At 36.7% G+C, this 23983-nt stretch overlaps 1 protein-coding gene across 6 annotated transcripts in view; it reads right to left on the bottom strand.

Moving 5' to 3' along the window:
* RALYL (RALY RNA binding protein like) overlaps nucleotides 1–23983 on the bottom strand; it is a 368805-nt gene that overhangs the window by 18033 nt on the left and 326789 nt on the right. For 4 of the 6 annotated variants that reach the window (XM_030971294.1, XM_030971292.1, XM_030971290.1 and 1 more), the window contains 4 exons: nucleotides 16894–16941; nucleotides 13081–13244; nucleotides 12342–12422; nucleotides 3836–3949 (listed from right to left, as the gene is read on the bottom strand). In XM_030971294.1, the coding sequence (XP_030827154.1) occupies nucleotides 3836–3949; nucleotides 12342–12422; nucleotides 13081–13244; nucleotides 16894–16941 (407 nt within the window). The remainder of the gene's footprint in view (nucleotides 1–3835; nucleotides 3950–12341; nucleotides 12423–13080; nucleotides 13245–16893; nucleotides 16942–23983) is intronic. The other 2 variants (XM_030971296.1, XM_030971291.1) reach the window with 1 other exon arrangement.

Here is a 23983-nt window from a genome sequence, read left to right as displayed (position 1 = left end):
AGACAGATAAGCATATTTTTATGGAGTAAAATCTGTTACTCATCACTGGTATAATGGGCTGAAATAACTGGAGAATGTCCCCTTCCAATCAACCAAATATTGGCTTCCTATATTTTCTGCAAAGTGGTAAAAAGAAAGGCCATTTCCATGGAGGCCTGAAGAATCTATTCTGGTTGAATTCATGAGGGTAGCTGTGTTGTTGTGACTAGGTATTGGTAAACTCCTGGATATGCTGAAGTACTTCATCCAAACAGCAGAAATCCAGAGAAAGATTGATGGAAGAATGACAGAGATTGGCTAGAAGAATGTTTGGAGGGATCAGAGTCTTATTTCTATGCATGTCAGGAACTTATATGAAACACTTTATGTACTCAGAGTGAATCAGGCCAGAGAACTGGTTGCATGCAGCTAGAAAAGTAATGTCTTTTCAGTCTGAGGGTGATCAATGACAGAATTTCTAGAACAAAATATTTCTTGCTTTGTAAGACTCACTGCTCTGTAACACTAGTAGTTCATTACCTATGTTGTTGGACAACCAATGAATTAAGTGTTGCCTTGAAGCTCTATATTTTTGAAGCTCTATTATTTTTTTATCATAAGTTATTACCAGCTACACATACTATTCAAATCTGATGGCATTTTTCTGTTCCATAGTCTTAAAGCAAGACATTTGTTTTACCTTTTGACTTTGCACATTTATTTTGCCATTTACATTCATCTCTTTAGCCTTCATTTGTCTTTAGTCCCTCATTTTCAACTTCTCTTACTGAAGAAACAGAAGAATTAAGCTTTCCCCCCTCAGTCACCTAATGTCTTCAGAAAGGTTCTTAGATTTAAAGAATACAAAGTCATCCTAGACAGCTGCTCTGACAGTACTATAGTCATATGTATTAGCAGAAGATTCACCCCATGGAGCTTTATCTTCTATTAGTAAGGTGCTTCATACAATGCCATGCTAGTTAAAAGTGATTGTTTTACTTCCTTTATGCATAAGGAAGTATGGATTGAATCACCTGTGCCTTCTATATCTGGCCCTACCACTTCCTGTCTTAAGCCACTTCTGAGATCGCTCAGTTCTGGCAATAACAACTGAATCAGTTTTGGTTAAGCCTTTTAAAACCAAGGTTATTGAATTGGGAGGAAATACATTTAAATGGGAAACCATCTAAGATGCACCTGCTAAAAATTAGGTCACTTTATTGTCTTAATGAGAACGTAGACTGGGTTCTTCAGAGAAGGCTAAAATATTGTCTCAGTACTCATCTCTTCTGGGCTCTTCTGAGAAGCTAAATGCAAGTACCTAACTTTGAGCCTAATTAAAGCCTAACCTCTAATATCACAGGAAGAATAGCCCCTAATTTTTTTTTTGCATGTCAGAACAGCTTATTCCCAGCTCCTTGATTTTGATTTTTGCGAACTAAGGAGCTATTTCTACAGTTTTCCTATGTACAGGAAATCATATTTTCTATACTACACCTATTGGAAAGGTTAGGGGTTGATAATAGAAAAAGCCAGAACATCAGTTTTTACTGCAAGGAGAGTTTTCATGCAGCTGTAGAGCAGTAACCAATATATGCACTGAGCTTGTCCAGCCTGTAACGTCACATTCCTCCAGATGTAACAACTTTTAGGATTAAAAATTAAATATTCTTCAGGAGAGCGAGTCAAACTTAGAAAACCAAAAGAGCAAGATGATGGCTTGATTTTTTGCTTTGTGCAAATGAGAAACAGATCCTCTCTCTGATCCCAGTCTTAGGGAGGCCACACCTTCTGGCAGAGGAAAATAAAAAATAACATTGCCAAACCATAGAGAAGGAACAAAATCATCTCATCATCTCCCATCTGACACTCTAAATGAAATAGTTCAGCTACTCATGTAGCTTACACAAATCTTTTTGGATCTGCAGACTAATAATCTAGACTGCATAACCCTTTTCATCAGCTCAGGAAACTTAAATGGGGTTCCATTCTTACTGGTATCTTTGAGGTGTTTTTCTCTTCACACCCTCCAATGAGAGGCAAAGAATATGAGGGATGGGTTCTGCACCTGATGTCTTAAAACATCAATATTTTGAAAATATCTTTTAATATCTCAGGATATTCATTGCAAGTCTTCAGAAACCATAAGACTGTGATTCAATACGAATCAACATTTTTCTTTTTGACCTGATTTCAATTTAAATGAGACCACTATAGTCCTTTAGCAAAAGTGAAAATTGAATATCGAAGTACAATGATCTGCAGATTGTTTTGCATAGTAATGGATTTTTTATAAAAACTCCCCACGGTAGCACAATCAGGAATATTTCAATGCACAAGTGATTCCATGAAGTGCCTTGCAATTATGTCTTCACCAATTATAGCAACTTTTATCCAACTTGCATAAAGTACAAAATAGAACCTAATGAATACATATTTGCACAGATCTGAAAGAGATAATCACACTCTCTACTAATGGTTTACCTTAGACTTGAAGAAAGCCCTCAACTTTGTGAGATAAACAGTAACATCTGGGGGACTGGTCCTTATCTGTCAACTAAGAAAATGATTGTAAAGAAAAGGTAGGTTATTTTTCAAACAATTTTTTTTAAAGTTACTTGGGAACAGGAGACATCCCTATCTAAATTCCTATTTTGACTGTGTCAGGTTTATAACCCTCAACCGCTAATTCCTAGTAATGTTTTAGACAGTCTTGATGGAATTCTCTTTATGTGTTCTGATGGGCTTTTGGCTTCATGTAACTGACTACTGTCCAGACAGTCAGGCAGTTGTGGGTTCTGAGGCAGAATTTCTTTCACACATTTCACACAAAATTCAGAAAAAGGTTTTATCACAGAATGGAGGGGTGAAAAAAAAATTGAGTTTTTCATGAGACAAGGTGTCCATGCTGACTCTCACAAAATCAGCTCACTAATATAAAGCCCCTGTAAAAATATATATGTGATCTATAAGGAAATAGCAAAGAAAATACCATAGACAGGCAAAAGAACTGGGTTTGTTTTTTATATATGCTGTGGCGAAAATGCAACCTTATCCCTCAGAATGACTTTAAAGTGCTGCCCGGTGAGATCATTCATCTAACAAAATGAATTATGCACTGACTTCATTTAGTATTGGATTTTTTAATTCCCAAGGTTTGACTAAAACCAAAACTTTTTAAGCCAGAGAAAAGCTAAACTGGAGCTGTAACCAGTTTTACGAAGAGGCCCAAACTTCACTCATTAACTGAGGTTGGAAAGTATCTCTGGGCTCTCCAAGTCCAATCCCTCTTTAAATCAGGGACAAACTCAAGTTTTAGCACAGTTCCATAGGTCCATGAGCCCAATGAGTTTTGAATGTTTCCAAGATGGAACTAGTATGGTCTCTCTGGTCAACTCACTATACTGCTTAGGTGCATCTCTTTTCCTTATATCAAACAGGCTTTTTTTCTTGCTTCAGCTTGTGACTATTACCTACTGCTTATTGCCCAGGCAATAATTCTTGATATACACCATCTATTAATACTTAATGTGCCTAGCACAAGCATTCCCATGGTCAAAAATGTCTAGCTTAAGTCTGTTCAGTCAGTATTTTAGTGGTTTTGTTTCCAGAGCAACTGGAAAGAATATTTTTTTCCTACTACACCATTAAAAATTATTCTTAAATGATGATGCATGTTCTGTGAGGAATATTAATCTGTTCTGCCAGTAGTTTTACCTGAGAGTTGATTTACCTTGCTTCAGGCCTCCATTAATTACCAACATTTCAGAAAACTTCCATTCTCTTTGGTCTGACTTGCTTGACTAGTAACAAGGTTCTAATTTAGTTAATTTCACTAAAAATGGCTTTTACCTACCTGCTTCAGCTTTTTGCTGCTTTTCAATCTTTTCCAGTCTCCCTAACAAGGAGTCAATTTTTGTTTTGATTTGAGTTAATTCTTTCTTGATTGTTTGCAACTCATCTGATTTCACTGTGGAAAGAGCAAAATGCAAAACATGAAATAAACTATATTTTTGGTAACATTCCCCCCCCCCCAAGCAAAACATGTTCTTTTTTCCTTTTCTGTTTAGTAGAAATTCCACTCTCTCATTTTTGTCAATATTTTCAGAGATTTACCTTTTAAAATTAGCATTGTTAGTTAAAAATGCAGAATCCTAGAAACCACAGGATTCTAAGCCTTATTGGCAAAAATCCATGAAAGGTGTGTTGCTCAGTAACAGTAATTTCAGGAAAAACATCTCAAAAACATCTTCATAAATCCAAGTAATTTTTACTTAAAAACAGCCTATAGTGAAAGAATAATTCAAATATGATAGACATGTCACAGTCTTGCAGTGGTTTTTTTTGGACTCTTTTGTAATAGTATTGACAATAATAAATAGATCCCCTACAGTATGTATTTCTCAGCAAGAGTGAATGGTAATATAAATCTAGGGCAGCCAGGAATGCAAGGTTATGTTCCAGTCAAAAACTCATTGCAAGAGGTGTCACATTTTGTTGCTTCAAAAGCTTTCAGTTCAGTTTCAGATGGCAATTTTTTGTAATTTTTCCAGCTATGGATAATACATGAAAATATTTCATTTTATGATCACGTCCAAGGACATGAAGGCATCACCTATAAATTATTAGCTGAAGTTTCCAAATCTTTATTGCATTGCTTTACTCTTCATTTTTGTTTATTAATGTGCTCCCATTGTCTAACCCAAGAAGGAGTAACTGCTTTGGAGATGTTTTGGCTTCAAAGGAAAGAGTGGTGCAGCCCTCATAAATTATCTCATTATTTTGGCATTATCAGAACATGTGTTTTAGGCTCAGAAGGTGGCCCAAATAAATACACCTGCCCTGTTTGTGTGAGGATATAATGTGGAAAAGATCAAGAGGAGAAAATGGCGACTCTATGCTAGCATGGGAGAATAAAGCCATTTATAAAGGAGCAGAGTAGGAAACAGAGCTTTCACTCTTACAACTCTTATGGGAAGAAATGGACCATCCCCATGAGGGACTGAGCACTGAGCTGTGTTACTCCTCCAGTTCTGCTGCAGGAGGATGTGCATTGACTTTGGTGTGTGTATCGAGAGCACGGATACGCACAACAAGGCGGGTTCTTATCGAGCCTGGGAAAAGGGATATTCTGCTATGAAGAAGAACATGTTCCCTTTCTGTCAAAAGGGTCTTCTGGCTGCATCTTGCTGCATCAGTCCTGTTCATTGATGACATTGGCCATGTCTGTTATCATGGTGGCTCAGGTAATTTGTATTGGGCAATCAATCTTATGATGAAATGTGAAGAAAAGGTACTGCCTACTTCAGTGATAGTTGATGAATAGGCGTTTGCTTCAAATTAGCCTTATTTCAAACCTGAAGCATATTCACTGAGGCTGAAACCAAAGATTTTTATCTTCGAGTTTGGGCATAGATACTATAATGTGTGTTATACTATAATGTGCATTATAGTATAATGTGCCAGCTAAAGGCAGTAAGTTGCTATATGCAGTAATGCACTTGTTGAATTGTGCTCATATTGAGAAATTACATTATCTCACAGTATAGGCTGAAACCTCTCATCTCAAATGGAATGAACAGAAGGACTTAAAGAAAAAAGCGTAAAACTAACCTGTGCTAGACTCTTATATGCTATATGGTATTTGATGAAATTATTTTGTGTATTTATAGAATGAGGCTTTAAAATGTTCTTAGAGAAATAACGGGTCATTCTCTAATCCCACTGATCTGAAACAATTTGTTAAGAGTCTGACAACTGTACAATTAGACGGTTACTGATTTCCCAGGGACAGTGGCTGGTCCATCTTGGAGTAGCAAGGCAGCTCAGAATCCAGAGTGAAATGGTCTGAACTGCTCCAATGGGGAATGCTAAGTGCTGGCAGCAACCCACTGTGAAGCCTGTTGGCAACACATTCCGTGCAGCCAAACTGTTGTGTCAGGGATGCTCCCTTAATCTGCAAACTGCAGGCTGGCCAGGCCTGAAAGGTCAGACCCAGAAGTGACACTGCAAGGACCTAATGGTACTTGTTTCCAGTCTACTAAGCAAAGCAGAAAACATTTGCACTTCTGAGTTTGACAAGGAAATATGCTCATGCCTGGCACTGCTGTTGAGCTCAGGTCTGCTGCACAGGGTCTTCCATGTGGTTTCTCTGGAAGAACTAGGCTGGGAAGAAGATGGCACCAGAAGGAACAAGACAACAATGAGGATTCAAGGAACAAACCCCAGTGGTAAAGGACAAGGGGGTACTGGGCAACAGATGACTGGACATGAGCCAGAGTGTGCCTAGGTGGCCAAGATGGCCAGTGGCATCCTAGCCTGTGTCAGCAACAGTGTGGCCAGCATGACCAGGGCAGTATTGTCCCCCTGTACTCAGCACTGGTGAGACACCTTGAGTGCTGTGTCCAGGTCTAAGCATCTCAGTTGAAGAAAGACTGAGGTGCTGGAGAGTCTCCAGAGGAGGGCTATGAAGGCAATGAGGCTGGTGAAAAGTCTAGGAGATAATTCATATGAGAAGTGCTTGAGGGAGTTGGGGTTGTTTGGCCTGGAGAAAAGGCTCAAGGAAGACCTCTATCACTCTGTACAGCAAACTGAAAGGAGGTTGTAGATAGGTGGGAGGTGTCCACTTCTCCCAGATAACTAGTGATAGGGCAAGAGGACATAGCCTCAAGCTGCACCTGGGGAGGTTCAGGTTGGATGTTAGAAGTAATTTCTTTATGGAAATGGTTGTTAAACATTGGAAATGGCTGCTTACGGAGTCACCATCCCTGGAGGTGTTCAAAAAAAGCGCTATCTGATATTAATGCTATGGTCTTGTTGACAAGGTAGTGAGCAGTTAAAGGCTGAGCTGGAAAATCTGGAGGTCTTTTCCCATCTAAATGATTCTATGATACCATGATCATAGAGTTATTTGCTTCAAGTTAACACTAAAAAGGACTGAAAGAAAAAAGAAAAAGATCTCAACCAGTCTGCACAAGTGCCAAACTTTCACTCTCTTTCCAATATTTTGATGGTGTAATTATTTGAGCTGCTTACTGTTTTACCTTGCAGAGGATTGTACAAGTCTTCAAAATTATTCTCCTAGAGAAATTCCACTCTCACTTATACTGTAGTGGGTATTTCTGTAGTAAGCAGCAACTACTAAAGACAAATTATGAAGGACCCTGATGCAAAGTAAGTTAAGCATGAGACAGATCTTCTCCTTGTTACAGTTTAATTGCATCCAGCAACTGAGCACTGCAGAGTTGCTCACTTCCCTCCAACAGAAGGGTGGGGGGAAGTAAATAAGGACGGTAAAAGTGAGAAAACTCATTGGTTGAGATGAGAACAGTTTATTAATTGAAATACAATATAATGGTGATAATAATAATAGTGATAATAATAACACTACTACTACTACTACTACTAATGATGATGATGATGATGATGAAAACAACAGAGAAATAAAGTCCAAGAAATAAAAGCAATGCAAAAGAAAACACCAACAGATGCCCTGAACAAGCCCTGGCCAGCCTTCCCCTTAATTTTTTGTTGAAGCTGATACCATGGCCTGGAACATCCCTTTGGCCATCTGGGGTTGCCTGTCCCAGGTGTGTCCCCTCCCAGTTCCTTGTGCATCTCCATCCTGCTCATTGGTGTCATCAACACTGTTTCCAGCACAAATTCACAACACGGTCCCATAGTAGCTGCTGAAAAGAAAATTGACTCTGCCCCAGCAACACCCAGCACACCACTCTACCCAGCACTTGTGAGGCCACATCTGGAGCATTGTGCCCACCTCTGGGCTCCCCAGTACAATAAGAAATTAAGATGACAAAGCCAGACTCTTCTCAGTAGATCCCACTGACACACCAAAGACCATTGGTATAAATTAAAGCATTTGAAATTTCATCTAAACATGACAATTTTATTTTTTCTTCCCATGGGTGTGGTCAGACACAGTCCTAGGAAATTTGTTTTGCAGGGCACTTGCACCAGAAGAGCTCCAGAGGTCCCTTCCAAACTCAGCCATTCTGTGTGTCTGTGATAGCACTTGGCAAGAACATTAGGCTTTTAAAGCAGTGTTATGACAAAGATAAAACATAAAGATTATAAATTCTGTCCTCTAGGTGTCCTGTTTTGACTATATAAATTCTCCTTTAAAACATCATGTATATTTTTTAAATTGATCTCAGGCAAGAAACAAAGCCATTGGTAAATGTGACACATGACATGCATGTATCCAAAATATCTGTCCATCTGTTTTTGAGCAATGGAGTAGGAAATTAAGGTGACTTACTCTTCAGGAATTTTTCCCCAGTCAAGAGATAAAATAAAGGACAGCAGATAACAGAAATGCACATATTGAAAGGGAGAAAAATTATTAATGAAATTAGTAATGACTAAATATCTTCAACTACTCCAATGAAAAATGTAAATAGGTGAAATTTGCTGATGACATGTAATTAAAAGATACCACTTATTCAGAATAAACTGGAATGGAAGAAGAGGTCAGGTGATTTAAAGGAATGTTATGTTAGAAAAAAATGATGAGATTTCACTGAAAAAATCCCTACACTTAACAACAAAAGTCCTACTCTTAGCACCAAGGCTCATCAGCAGAAGAACACAGTGACAGAATTATCCTTGGGTTGATAACAGAATACCACTACCTGCAACCATGTGAAGGAAAATGCAGTGCTAGAGTGTGTCAAACGATGCATTGCTAAGGATGAAGAAGTGTATTGTCTCTGTACCTCGTGAGTACAGGCTGAACCACTGAATTCTAGCAGGTACATGTGGAGAGCAGCTGTGAAGATGACCATAAAAATGGAAAGTCTTTAGTGTGACAGAAGCATTTTTCTTGTTTGCTGAAGACAAAAAAGGTAAAAAGAAATAACAATTTTATGCTAAGACAGTGTTGGAACAAAAAAAAAAAAAAAAAAAAAGAGAATATGAATAAATGAGAAACAAACAGAGCTGGAAATTACAAGAAACAGAAAAAACCCAAACCCTAGCTATTTTTAAGGTGTATCTTAAAGGATTAGATGATGATGCTACTTGCAAGAGTAAGAATTTGATTAAATGACCCTTTTTAGCCCTTCTAGAATCTTTAATTGAAGCATCAAACACCAAAGGAGACTGTCACATACAGTGCATTATAAGAGAAATAAAATTAAGGTCAATTGCATTTTTAAAAATGAAAGTGCTATTGTTGAATTATGGCTTTTTGTGAAACATATTTTTTGCTGTAACTGCAAATTGATTCATCTGCAAAGCATGATTTAGATTTCTTTGGGAAGAAATGTCATGTATTTTTAACTAAGCCCTTCATGTTTAATAAAAAATATTTTATCATATTTTATTACTGTAGATATCACTGAAAAATGGATCAGCTGAGGAGGCTAAATATAAACTCTATGAGTCAAAATTAATTCATTTAAAGACATAATTCAATACATATTTTAATGTCTGAAGTGCCTACTCCTTAATTTCAAGCACACAGAATATAAAAGATATGATTAATATTTTCCTCCTGATTTCAGATGCGTAAAATGACAGTGCACACTTTGAGCCCTTCAATTTCTACATTGTAATAAAAAGTGAGCTCTTCCCAGTTCTAAATAGCAATTTGAATGTACTGCTTCATGCCATTAACATGAAGAACAGATGTGTGATTTACCCACCAATATATTTAATTTTGTGAGCTGTTTCTGGTGATTTGCAAATGCTGATTTATGTTCTTCTAGTCTTTGGAGTTAAAAAGAAAACAAAATATTGATAACTGTTCCTGGAAAAATTATGGATTTAGGAAAGAAATAAAATCTTCCTAATGTATTTTATGTTTTAGAAGCAGATTTAAAACACATAATGCCACTTTTTGGTCAAACAGGAGTTTACTCTGCTGGCAGATATTTTTTTTTTTGCAGATATGCTCATCAATGAGCAAGGCATTTTTGATACTATGTTTTTTGTAATATCTTCACAACAATAAACTTCTGCCTTTGGTTTTCTGTTTTTCTGAAATGAGGCCTTTTGAATCTGGTGATTTTACCAGAATGCGGAATCTGGTGTTCTGACCTTTAATATGACATGCATGGGTTCATTTTCTGGGTCTGAGTGTGAACAGTTATATCTATGAGATTTCTACTTACATCTGAAAGGTCTCTTAAGGGAAGTGATCTCATGAGAGTTTTGCTATACGGGGGGAAATCTTCAAGGCACAGTCAATACCATTTTGACATTTTTAATTCTAAACTTGCAATTAAGGTGTTTTATGGTCTAAAATTTCATTAAACACAAAATAGCTTCCTTCCTATGAACTAGGTTTCTCCTTATTGAAGAATTTGTTGAATGTTACTCCTTATTTACCTAACAATAAATTAACATTAGAATTGACAGTCCATTAGTTCAAGGGGTTCAGATTAGCAGTGTAAAGAGCTACAAAATATCAAATTGCTTTCTCCCACAATTCAATATAACTGACTTTTCCAAGAAAATGGCAAAGGAAGTTGCAAAACATACCTTCTCTACTTTCCAAATTGAAGTTCTAAGAGAATGGCTCCACTACTTCTCTGATAAAGGTCTTACAATAAGCTGATTACATTCCTGTCCAAGTCAACAAAATCATATTTCTACATTTATGATGGATTGACTGGAACTGACAAAAAGCGAAGTAATTTTATGGGAAAATTAGGCATGAAAACCTGTATACTAGGTGTCTGACTCCTTTTAAAGATGTGCTGCATGCAGAAAGAATATTTTGTGCAATTTATTTTATCACAATAAAAAGTCTGCATTTTTTTCCAATTGTCATTGCAATGAATTGAGGATAGAAACCTAACACAGGTCAAAAAGCCCATGTTTTAAGTGATGCATCTTACAGCTCTCTTTTCAGTTAAAGAGCTTGATCCAAGGATGATCTTGTCACTTGGAGCTCTAAGACTGACACTTAAAATTCAGATCACATTGAAGGATACCTCCACTGGGGAATCACACTGTCTGTTTGGACCTGGACACTCCCGATTGCACTTCCATTAAATAATTTATAGTTTCTGCAATATTTGCCATATTTTGGAGGCAGTGTTTTGAAAATCTTATAGCAAGTGCCTGTGGATACTTGGACTAGGGTTGAATCCTATAATCTATGCTATGCAATATTTAAGTCCTGACACACTATTACAAAGCATTTTTTGAAATGCAGAAGCCAATTTTGCAGTAGTTCTGAGGAACATATTAATGAGGAGAATATTAATGTAATATTCTCTGCCTCATTCACTACTATAGAAATTCAGATTTTTGGTTGAGAGCTTTTCTTGACATCTGTTGGGATACAAACACTAAGATCCTCAGCTTTCTAGAAGAATTTTATAGTTATTCTTGTTCTGAATAATGAGAAAAATATATAGAGAACTTATCTGAAAATAAACTCTCTTTTCAAGGCAAGTGCAGCAAAAAACCCCATTGTTATTAATGTATACTTTAGGACAATTAGTCATTTGAATGTACTGATACTACTAAGTATTCATGTAGATAAGACAACAGAAACCAATGAACAATTGAGATCTAACTAAAGCTTTGATTCACTTTGTGAAACCCCAAAGATTCAAGGACTGAAAAGGACTAACAAAGCTTCCTAAAGTGAAGATCTTGAGCTGCATCCTTTCTTTTATAATAATAGAAGAAAACATAATTTATTACTTAAAATACTGAGGAAAGAGTTACTTCAAGGTAAGTATGAAAATGTCTAGACTCATGTTCATCTTCCAGAGAACAAAGGAAATATTGCTACTCCCAGACATTCTCTTAGGGTTTGAGTCAGCTTTATAATATGACACCTAAATTTAGGTGTCTTCCTGTGTATTAGGCATCAAAGCTCTTGTTAGTGGTAATGGATATCCAGCCCATTCATTCCCTTGAGATTTGGAAGTGATTTAACTGTACACACAACATGGCCTCTCTGTCAGATCATCCTTTCCGAGGAATGTCTTGAGCTCCTTGTTCCTGAGCTCACAACATTATCTTTAGATATGTTTACCACATGTCCATTTTTTCAGTCACATGCATTTACATGTTTATTACATGTTTTCCTTCAAGGTCTCTGATATCGTTGGGTCATGGAATAGGATCAAGGATGGATCCTAATGGGCTCACAAGGTCCATCTTCTTTGTTTGATACTAGCATGTAAGACTCGACTATGTTATTCAAACAGAGTATATGACTGGGTCCTGTTGATGCCATAATTTAACTCCTCTGGCAGTAAGATGTACTGTTGATGGGTTCACCTATTTCATGGTAAGAAAGCATGATGTTTTGCTGGCCACTCTGGTACTGCAAAAGACTTACTGAAGTTCCTTCATTCCTTCTAATATCTGATCCCTACCTGATCTTTCTCTTCCTCTTCCAGTGATGCTTCCAAGGACAGTATCACTCCACAAAAGGGGCAGGGGAAGACGAGTGGGTGCTGAAAGATGCACGAAGAGGAAGATGAAGTTTCCAGGACATACTAGGGAGTGGGGGCTTGGTGAGCTTGGAGGAGGGAATGCCTATTGTTCATCAGCTCTTCTAGGGCCAACTCACTAAAGAAGGATTAAATAAACCCAAGTTGCCAATCCTGTTTTGAACTTCCTTTAAAACAAAGACACTTTGCCTCTTTCTACACACAAAGGAATCTGGTAAAAAAGAATACGCATAACCCAAACTCCCCTGCCCCCCCGCCCCAGTCCACCCCTACCAGCTTACATAAAACCCTGAGGTCTCCACAGAAATCAATGTGCCTCTGTCTGTCTGTAACAAGATTTTATTTTTTTTTTGTTACCAGCAGTTCACAAGATCTCATGGTGAATGAGCAGTCAGGTTGAGAGGCGATTTTAAAAAGCCTTTTTCTGAGGCTGAGGGAGCAGGTCTCAAATGTTGAAAGAATTTCCTTTAAAAATGTCGTCAATGTGCTCCTTGACTTGCAGGAGAGGCTGGAAGCTTTGGTAATCAAACCAGTTTTTCAAGCTAGAGATTTAGGCTAGGAAATTACTGCAATAGGGCTATCTATATAGTGGAAGGTGTCTGTTTGCAGAAATTGCTAGAATCATTGTTTCAAAAATACTCAACTGATATGAGCAACTCACATTTTGATCCTGAGGAAGAAGCCCCACTTGAAGTGGACCGTGATGTTCCCTTCATGGAGAAAACCCCTTTGCCTCTACGAGTTGTTGTCACAGCCACCCGAGGACGTTTGAGTGGAATCACTGCACGGGGCGGTGGGGGGACACGGCCATGGTAATCAAACAACCTAGAAAAGATTAAGTCAGCTGGACTCCATAAAACCCTCTATGATTTCATGTCATGGGAGCTCTGTCAACTAAATTTGCATGTTATCTGAGAAAATTACCCTTTGAAACTGTAATCACTTTATATCAAGTCAAATTAGATTTCAAGGACCCATGCACATTAAGTGCCTTATTCAGATTTCAGTCACACACTGGTGCACAGACCAGCTCAGATTTTTTGTGTGTCATTCAAATGAAGGATGTATTATGGGACTCTGCAATTTGCCATATGGAAAATCCATAGCTTGCTTTCCACAGGTCCACATCATTTCATTGTTCACAGCCAACAGCAATATATTTTGTTGTGACATTTCAGCTCCTTTATTATATGCATGGCTTAAATTCTAGTTTTCTATCTGCTATTCTTAAAGATGTAAAAGTAAAGAACAAAAGAAAACTTTCCTGAAGACAACCATCACCCTAAAGAAATATCTTGCCGTTTTTGAAATAACAAGAGTCTTTGCATATGTTCTCTTTATTTCAGATTGAATTGGTGCGGAAATGCTAAAATATCCAAGCATGCTTAATTAAAAAAAAAAAAAAAAAAAATTGTTCAAACCAAAACCACTGTAGCAGGCAGATATTCAGACTTTTTGCCAAAGATACTCTATGACAAACTTTTGTTCCCAAACAGAATAGCCTAATCCTAATGTTACAGATATTAATAGCAGGTAACTAACCCATGTAGAGGGAAATAAAGGCAGTGAAAAAGGTAATCAAATCTACAGATACTCTTGGAACATAAAATCTATGGGTTCTGGATATGATAGGTCAAGAGAAGAAAGTTCAAAAAACAAAGATTTCCAGTTCACAGTCTGAAGCAACAACCTCATAAAATATTCTCAAATTTACTTGCAACTAGTAATTATGGAAATTTATAACCACATGTTTAGTTTTCACAGTTGTGAGTACTGTCACCCAGCTGGGAAGATAGATACACATTTGAAAACACACAAGAAACAGTAATGCACTCACCACAGCATCTAACAGTATGATGAGTAGAACAGAGTTAAATTTAAATCTTCTAACCCATTTTCTGGTAAGTACATACAAAGTACTTAAATCAAACCACACTTCTGTTTGTACTGTAATCCTACAGACAGTGTAACCATTTCCCTCCTTTTCCATAGCTGCCTACAAAATGTGATATAGAGATCCTGTTACACTCAATGACTGAAATCCATGGCCTCAAATAATCCCACAAATGGGTGGCTTCTAGCCACTGTCAGCATAACTAAAGAATTGTGTGTGAGGATGGACACTAAACCATTTTTTCTACTTTTAACACAAATATTAGTGCTTATTGCCAGTCATCATTTATCATATTAAATGATCTGCAGGTTCGTCATAAACTCCTTTTTGATATTACTGGGAAAAAATGCTTCTGAGGTGCTATAAGCTGTCATGAAAAGGTTCATAATATGATTATTGGTCCAAAGGTGATATTTTTTTAGCTTTCAATAGTTTGTGTTTAGATAATATAGCGAAAGGTGAAACTATGCTTCCTTTTCTCAAAATATATAAAAGAACATTTATCTAAATGACTGTCATCAATCTATTCCTACTTTTGTTTATGAAATCATGCAAAGCTTTTGGTCTTGGTATTTTGTTTTGTCAGGTTCTCTATATTCCAATAATATGCTTTCTTTTAAAAAACAATGCTTCTATTTATGGGTTTGAACCACCATGTCTGTTTTTCTTGTGCTTATAATACAAGAAATGATAAAGAGAAATGCTCAGTCCCAAAGCAATCCTTTGCCCCAATAATCACTAGTGTGCATACAACTATGCCTTTTCTTTCAGTCACCCTTCTAAATGTACAGTTCTGATCTTGCCAATCTGTCTTCATATAGATTTTATTTTAAAGAACTATCCATTCCTGACACCCTTTTCGGACCCCATCACTGCTTTAGTCAAGGTAAGAAAGACATATTCTCCCTTCAAGGAGTCTGGAAAGCTAATAACATGAATTAGTTGAAATATTAGGGAACAAGATCTATGGTTTGGGATAAAACATAGAAATTCAGAAAGTTCAGAAGTTCAAAAATTCAAAGAATCATGACTATATTTCTTGATTTATATTTCCTATAAGTAGTTTGTACACCAAATTCTCCATGGGATTTTCTTTTCCATGACTACTATATTGAGATTTTCATCTTTCCCTTCCATCACCTGGTATCTAAAAGAGACTGTTCGCATCATACAGTTTTTATTTTCAGAATATCAGCATGTCCAGCCTAATGAGGCCAACCTCATATGCAGGTTTTCTACCATAGAAGTTCTGCTGTCTTAATTCTGAAAGACTTCTAAATTAAAAAATTATACTATTGAATAGATCTACGGATACGTTTCACTGTCAATGGTTTCCCATAACAATGCAATCATCAAGAGAGACACCAAGAAACAACCCTTAACGTCCAATAAGTTTTTTTAATTTTTTTTTTGGTGAAAATGAACCATTACAGTTTATCATTTATGCTACACATAAAATACAGAACTGAGGAAAAAACTAGACATATACCTTTAATATTTGTGGGGCATAGATGAGAAACACTATTCTGTTTAAAAACATACAGTTCCACAGACAAAATTCAGAGCTTGGAAAAAATAAATAACCTTGGAAAAAATAAAAAAAAAGCCTATGGAAACTAACTTCTTAGAGGACATGTGCTACTCCCACTGCAAAGGCTGGACTGAGCAAGATTAAACTACTTTGATGGCTTTTATTTCATATGTTCATATGCTATGCTATATCTCACTATTTCTAGCTTTGTCCGAAGGGGGCATGGCAATTTATATACAAAACTAAAACTAGTGGCTCAAATTGAACCCACATCAGGAGAAAACAAACATGAAAATATTGTTTCTACATTTTTCCTACTGTGTTCCTAAGCAGAAAGGCATACAGCACGTATACCTAACTTAACTTCTGGGTGTAAACTGTTCCCCTGCTACTGTCCATTGCTTTATATAGAAGAAATATCAGATTAGAACAGGTAGGTGGAGCAATGCTTTGTTCCTCTCTGGGTCACCTGTCCTATGACAAACCAAGCTGCTGTAATGCAAAGACACAGGACTGCTGGCTAACAAGTTGGTTATCTGTGATCATTCTTGCTACTACTGTGTTGTGGGGATTCTGCTACATCTGAATAAATACATTTTCACAGTGCTGAGCTAAGCTGTGTGTAACTACTCAAGGCAAAATCTCCAATTGCTCCAATCTCTTTTTGTCCTACAGGAACATACTGTTCAGCTTGCGCTTTTGCTTCTTTCAAAGTTCTTCTGGACAAAGCCAGGAACATCATACTGAAGAATTTCACAGCCACTTTACATCCTAGTGAAAGTAAGCCTGGAAGAACTCTATGAAACTACCATTAAACTGTTCAGCACAGCAAATACCCCAAAAGCTCTTAGAGAAGGATAAAATCTAAGGACCTACATAGTAAGCATACATTTGGTGGTGGTGATCTTTGCAAGATATTAAAAATAGTAGAAATAATGCAATGAATAATCAATAAAATCAGAATTAGCCTGTTTAACCAAACAATGGGATTATATTATCAACAAACATGAGAAATTATGTAGGATGTACAAAAATACAGGCACACATACCGATTGTAGAAATCATCTCTGTAGTAATCATAATCAAAGACATAACCACTGTGGAAAAACACAGAAAAACAAGAAAGTGCTGTTTTATAGGAAAATACACACTGATTAAAACTTCTGTGGTAATATTGGCTTACTCTCAAATGTACATGCTTTCTTCAAAGTCTTTCCACATCTTTGGTACTGTGTACAATGTACATTATGTTTGTCAATGCTGCTGTCAGCTGTCACTGTATATTTGGAAATGTGAGGTCTGGGGCACACAGAACTGTGTAAACAGTTGACAGCACACACAGATAGGATTTAACACATTGAGACAGCTCTGTAATTAGAGGATCATTACAGTGTAATTCTCTGTGAGAGTGATCAAATTAAGTTAGCATTCCAAAACTGACACCCTCTTCTTTTCTGTTCTATCATAGCATCATCAGTGGAGTAGGAAGACAGTTAAATACATGAAAGAGTGGGTAATGAGTGAGAAGGTGAGTTAAGACAGTTACTTTGATTTAGAAAAACATGGAAAGGATTGGACTTCTTGCTAGTCCTTGAGTCCACCAAATTGTTTTCATCAAAAAGAGAAAAAGTAAAAAGTTAAAACAATAAATGCTAAATAAGTGTTACAGGGATGCATTTCCTCTCAGGTTCAGGAAAGAATAAACATACCAATCTGAGAAAAGACAGGCACCATCAAGGGAAATGAACAAATGAGAAATTACACAGGTTCATGAAAAAACTACTTTTGAGCTGTTAATAGCAAAGTCAATCCCAGATTCCTGGTTTTGCATTCCATTAGCAACTTTCTACTTTTGTGGTGAAGAAATAACAAAGAAGTCTTATCTATTTCATACACCCCAAAAAAAAACCCAAAAAAGAAACCAAAAGAAACCCAAACCAGCAAACCAATGAGCCAGTAAAGGCTCTGCATGGAAAAGTCACAAGGATTTATTCATACTCTGCCTAGTAACATGCTCTTTTACTGTTTTGAGAAGGACAATTATGAATAGTAAAGGTAAGAAACATGAAGAAAGAATCATAAAAGAAGGAGAAGCTTTAAGTGAGAAAGGAAAAAAGCTAGAAAAGACAGAGGTAATAAGGACAAAACACAGAAGAAAACTTTCCCTGAAAATAAAGGGGCACAATAGAATGGTAGTGTGATTTAGGCTGGAAAGGACCTTAAAGATCAACTACATATTAAAGAAGCTTTTCTTCACAGGGAATGGACTTGTGGATAATTTCTGCTCTTGAACATTGAGCAAAATGGGGTTTTTAGTGCATACTTTGAAGAATGTGTAAAGAATTCTACCAGAGCAGGTCAGGGCACAATTTCTGTCACTGCCACACCTCTTTCACATGCAAGTGCCCAATTGCAAATAATAGAATAAATTGTACTGTCTGCCTGCACAATATTGCAGTAGAAGATCATGAGACCTGCAGGCAACTGTGGCCCTTTCTTTAATTTATTTGAGAAAAGAAATCCTAAGATACATATCATGTGAAACACTGAATTGAACAAGCCTGAGAGACTAGAAACCAGCAGCAGGTAAGCTGTGTGCGGCAGAGGATGTAAATAATAGTAGACTGTGTATAGTGATCGTGTGTCTGTATCTTAAGATGCATCACTACATCTTTATGTAAAAGTAGCAATTTTTTTTCTGAACTATATGATAGGTCTTATTTTGTCTTTCACTTCAGTCTGCAAGGAACTAAGAAGTAGCAAGTATCAAAGCTATTATTTTATTTACAGTTATTCACAGCTTCCTAGTGGTTTTATATAGCTGAATGATTAATAGCTTCAGTTAGCCCATAGTTAATATTCAATGTGTGTTTTTAAGTAGAAGATAACAGACAATTTGAAGAAAAAATATTAAATTTTAAAGCCCTGTCACATAAAACCTTTTGCCTGGAGTTGACATTTATTTAATTTGCATAAAGACTGGACAAATTCACTTTTTCAAGGTTGAAGACTATGAAGCTGGTGAGGAATAATTCACTGGCACCAGTTAGAGTAAGACTGAAGGATGACTATATTTTTCTGTAGTAACTCAGATCTGGCTTACAGAATGGAATAAGGACTGCTGGCCCCTCAATGGGTATGAAAATTTTATGTTGAGTGATGATGTTTCATCTGTAATAATATGTTGAAGAGATTATAACGTGAAAACAACCAGTACATCTCTCTATCTACAGCCATAATTTTTCCTACTTCTGCATGTCAAGTTACAGACATAAGACTTGGTCAGTGCTGCAGTATAACACCAAGCAGAAAATTAGCACAGATAATCACTGGCATGAGATCAAGGTGACTACAAGGCTCTTAACCTCTTGAGAGTTATTCCTTAGCAACACAACAGACTGAGTAATGGAGGACACAGGTAATCACTCATACAGTGTTGAATACCAGATATTCAGCAGGTCAGAAGCAGAGAAAGGTTTAAACAAGCCTGTGAACTGTTGGAGTCAGCAGTTTCCTAATGGCACTGTAAACAGGCAGATTACTTACCCACAAACATATTAACAATACCCATCGACAATATTAACAATAGAACTGCCTGGATGATGCTGATATTAATGCAGTAGACAGTAAAAGACACTGCTTTACATGTGTCTCACAATGAGGCAAAGAAAACTCATCAATAAAATGTGCTTCTACTAAGCAAAAGTCATGGCTCCTTTTCCTAACTTAGTATCACCAAGACAATCTTGTACAAGCTGTCTTTTTCGGTTTCACTAAGCACTATGTACATCTTTAAAACTGTGTACTCCTGAAGAATAAATGCCTCCCCTATGACCATATTTTCAGAGCTATGATGCTGTGTGTATTCAAAGTTCCTGTACATATCAGCAGTTGCACATGTGCCAGGCAGGCAAATAGAGTGTTATGCTTCTGCTTCTTTGAAATAAACTTATGAATGTTATTATGTCTTCATATACCTGATGTTGAAATCATATTGCTACAAAAGTACAATCTTTTTTCCATCCTCTATGCTATGCCCTCAAAAGATGTTTATAAACTAATGATCACATCCTGTTTTAACTTAGGTAGCTCCAAACATCAGTGGTGTAGCTGACTTCTGGGGTGTTCTAAGTTCTAACTTTAGGAGGGTTAATGCAGAACAGAGCAGAAATACCTTTTGTTTTTTCTGTCAACAAAGCTTTTGTCTTCCATTATCAGCCTTAGCTAATATCACTTTTTCTTTCCACAGGTACAAAGATACATTTAAGTCATAACTGTTGACAAAATAGGCATAATGCATCTTAATTTAATTGACAGTGCAATTACCATTTATGCTGTTGGTTTCTTCTCTGAGACCTGAATAAAAATATTAAATATAAAAGCAATATTTGTTCAATCAAACACTTTTTGGGAAGCACATATCAACCTAATGTTTGAAATTAGTATTCCAGTCATTTGTGAAATAATTTCTCATGTCATGGGAAAAGAGTGTTAGAAATTTTTGTTGTTGAGAGCGAAAAAGAATCAGTCTATACTGATATGACGTTAAAAAGGAAGTTATGAGGGTAACTAGATGATTTAGAGAAGAAGCATTTAGAGATAGAAACTTTCCCCATTAGAAAATCAATCAGATATAAGTTGCTTCCATAAGCTATTGAAAAAAAATGGTGGAGATTTCAGGCCACTTTTCAGTGGATGGTTTGCTACACTCTCAGACATGAATCAAATTGGTGGGCTGAATCCCACCTTTACTTGAAAGAAAATTCTATTTTAGGTAAGGATGAGGATGCTGATAGAAGTGGAGGGACACTGCTGTTTTGCAGTTCAGGCTGTATATTCTGCAGAGAAAGAGAACATTCTCCAGAGCCTGTTTTTTTGCTGACAGACTTACTGTCAGAAGTCAAATTATTTTCAGTGATTCTTTCAACTAGGAAAAAAGAGGAAAAATAGTTACAGAGAAGTATTTTACATTCATTTCCATAATGAAGTTACGAGGGCAAATAGGTACAGCTAAAAAGAACAGCTTAACATCAAAATTGCCAATCACTTGTCCCAAAATGCCAAAAAATTGAACATAACCTACTATTTGTATATTGCAATTAATGGTTAAATTGCATATTAACTTTGTAACCATAAGTTAATAAAAGGGTTTGTTTTTTTTTTCCCTAATTCTGCACATTTATTCAATTAATAAGAGCAAGATGTACTTTTTCCTGAGTGGGGAAAAGATAAGGATTTACGTTTCAAAAAGTGCAGCACGGAATGTAATACTTTAAGTGGATTTCTTTTTTTTTTTAAAACTGAAAATTTTTTTCTAGTTCTAATCTGAAAAGGTGCATTTTGTCCAAGGAGTACATGTATACATTAAAAAGTTGACATACAGTACACCATTTTCCATTAAAGTATCTTTCTGCAGGCACTAGGCAGAATTTATTTGCAATATGATTAGGCTGTATTTTTTCTGTCTCTAGACATGTTCCTTCTCTACTCTCATCCTCTGTTCCAAGAACTATTATCCCAGTGAAATAGTTTTTGGGAAAACTGTTGAACTTATTGTGCAACCTGAATTTTAGACAAAGCTTGGGCAAATATTCAAAGTTGCATATACACATTCAGGTAATTAAAACACTAAGGCATTTTTCTGTAGAGGATTAGGCAAAGCTTGTGAAGCAGACAAGAACAAAGACATTGAGATCAATATTCAGACTCTGGGGATCAGCTGGTTTCAGAGCTGTTTATGGAAGCAAGACAGAATAGTGATGCAGGCAAAACTAACACCCAACAATTTTCTGTACAGCTAAGTATTAGAATTCCTCCTAACCAAAACTACTTTGGCTGCAGGCACAGCCAATGCTTAACAATGTTATCCTGATGGTCTTTAGAAACAAAACAGTAGTTTTCCAATGTAAAGATACTTGTGTAAATCTACTTAATATCTCCCCAACTTTCTCCTGTTGCAAAGCTATTTTTCTGACATCTAAACTATTGTCCAATTATTTATATTTCCTGTGGGAACATTTCATAGTAAGGCAAAGAAAAAGATTTCTAGTGGCCCAACCATTTCCCAAGGTGTCCTTTATTTGTGTAGTCTGACTGGGGAGTTTGCAATGTCCCTATGATATTTTTTCTTCCTTAGTACAAGAGAGATGGGTCCAGCCTCTCAAATATCTGTTTTAAATTCAGTGTGTTCAAAGTGCTACTGTCAAACCATACACATGTGACTGATTATCTAATTTGCTAATAATTGAAGGAGTGAATTTGTGTACATTGAAGGAGTGTCATTTGACTTGGTTTGACAACTACAGCAGACTCTTGTTGACAGGTGCAGGATTAAGTGATGGGTTTAGTGTTTCCATAGCATTTCACTGAACAGCAGTTTAAATTAAAATCATAGTGGTAGCACTGGAGTTGAAAGACTAACTCTTTAAGATTCCAAAACCAGAAATCTGAAACTTTATGTACTTTTCAGAGAAGCTGTCTTAGAAGCACTGAATGAAACACAAAAGCACGGTTCAGAAAAAAAGAACCAATTGGAATGCAACAATGTCAGAGTTCATGTAAAAGAAAAAAAAAGTAGAAAATTGGATCACGTGCTTTCCATTTTTCAAAATGTCAGAAGGCTTAAGTTAAATTTGTGTTCTCATTTAAACTAAGTTTACTGATTAAATTAATAGGTAATTTTGTTATTTTGGATTGAGCAACTCAAGATTTAAAGCAGAAAATTGGACATGTGAAGGAGACAGAACTTTCAGGGTCCTGAGAACTGCTTGTGATGTCAAACCATAGTGACTGTTTTTCCCAGACGATGCTTTGCAAGTGGAGTTACAATATAAATGAAGATACCAGATTCTGTGAATCTGCAAAAGCATTCTTTTACTCCTGACCCACTGAGTAATAATTTCCATGGCAAGCACATCTGATAAGGAGATTCTTTTATAACCGAGCACAGAACTGGATTCAATTCCAGTCTGGTCAGAGATGAGTGGAAAGGACAGTCAAGCATCACACAACCAGCTGTGTATCCTCTAGACCAGTTCTAGGTTGACTACGTTGCACTCAGGTGGAAAAATTGTAAAATAAAGGCCTCATAAAATCTGGCCTGCTCTGTTAGATCGATGGCTGTCCTGTCATTTCTTCCAAGTGCATCTAGCACTTTGCAAGCTCCCATGTGAAAACAATCCTGGTATCAATAGTTTGTTCACTTGCGCTCCTACCTTCCATAGCATGGAAGACTGCAGTCTGGATACTCTCCTGCTTTATTCTGCCTGGCATGTTTCTTTGTGATTACCTCCAGATTCTAAGGGCACCTAAGAATATGGGTATTAATTTTCTCTCTCCCTCATTGATGATTTTTGAGGAGCATATTGAATGTAGAGATTAATCAGGTTTACATTTTTGGCTTCAGATTTAACCTGATTTTCCCATGTCTAAGCTCTTTTAAAATACAAAAGTCATATTTTTTAAATCACATGTTGTAGACACTGTCAAATATTTTGGTAGCAGAATTGATTGTTAACTGATGTTCCACTCTGGCTGCTGTATCTTAAGAAGAAAAAAATAAAAGAGCCAACTCACAGTAAATTTGGGGAATTCAGTATGTATTTTATGGGATTGCCCTTCATCTTCTCCCTTACTCTTGCTGAATGCTACAGTACTTCTCCTGAGGACTCCTTCATATTGCTGTTTCAGGCTACCAGGAGCAGTTGCACAGTTTGAAATTTTGACAACTTGCTTGCAGCAGATGGGTAAATTTCATTGTCTGATTGTTATTGTCCATTGAGAACATAATACTAATACTTGAGCAACCTGGTCTAGTGGAAGTTGCCTCTGTGGCAGGAGAGATTGGAACTAGATGATCTTTAAGGTCCCTATCAAGACAAACCATTCTGTGATCCTATGATTTGCACAAAATTGGGCTCGTGGAACTTTATGCTTCCTTTATTGCCATTTTCTGTAACATTTTTCACTGGATTATGTGGTCACAGTCCCTGACAGATGAGGCCTCTTCTTGCACTTTTATGCACCATGTCTAGCAAACATTTAAAGTTTCTTTTCAAGTGGTTTACCACTGTGGGACATGCACATTAGAATTTAAAGCTACCAAAATAATTTAGCTCTGAGAATTGCTTCTAGCATCTC

This window comes from Camarhynchus parvulus, chromosome 2, assembly GCF_901933205.1.
Source record: "Camarhynchus parvulus chromosome 2, STF_HiC, whole genome shotgun sequence".
Taxonomy (NCBI): Eukaryota; Metazoa; Chordata; class Aves; order Passeriformes; family Thraupidae; genus Camarhynchus; species Camarhynchus parvulus.
The sequence above is the reverse complement of the archived record's forward strand: the minus strand, read 5'-3'. Positions and strand labels throughout refer to the sequence as shown.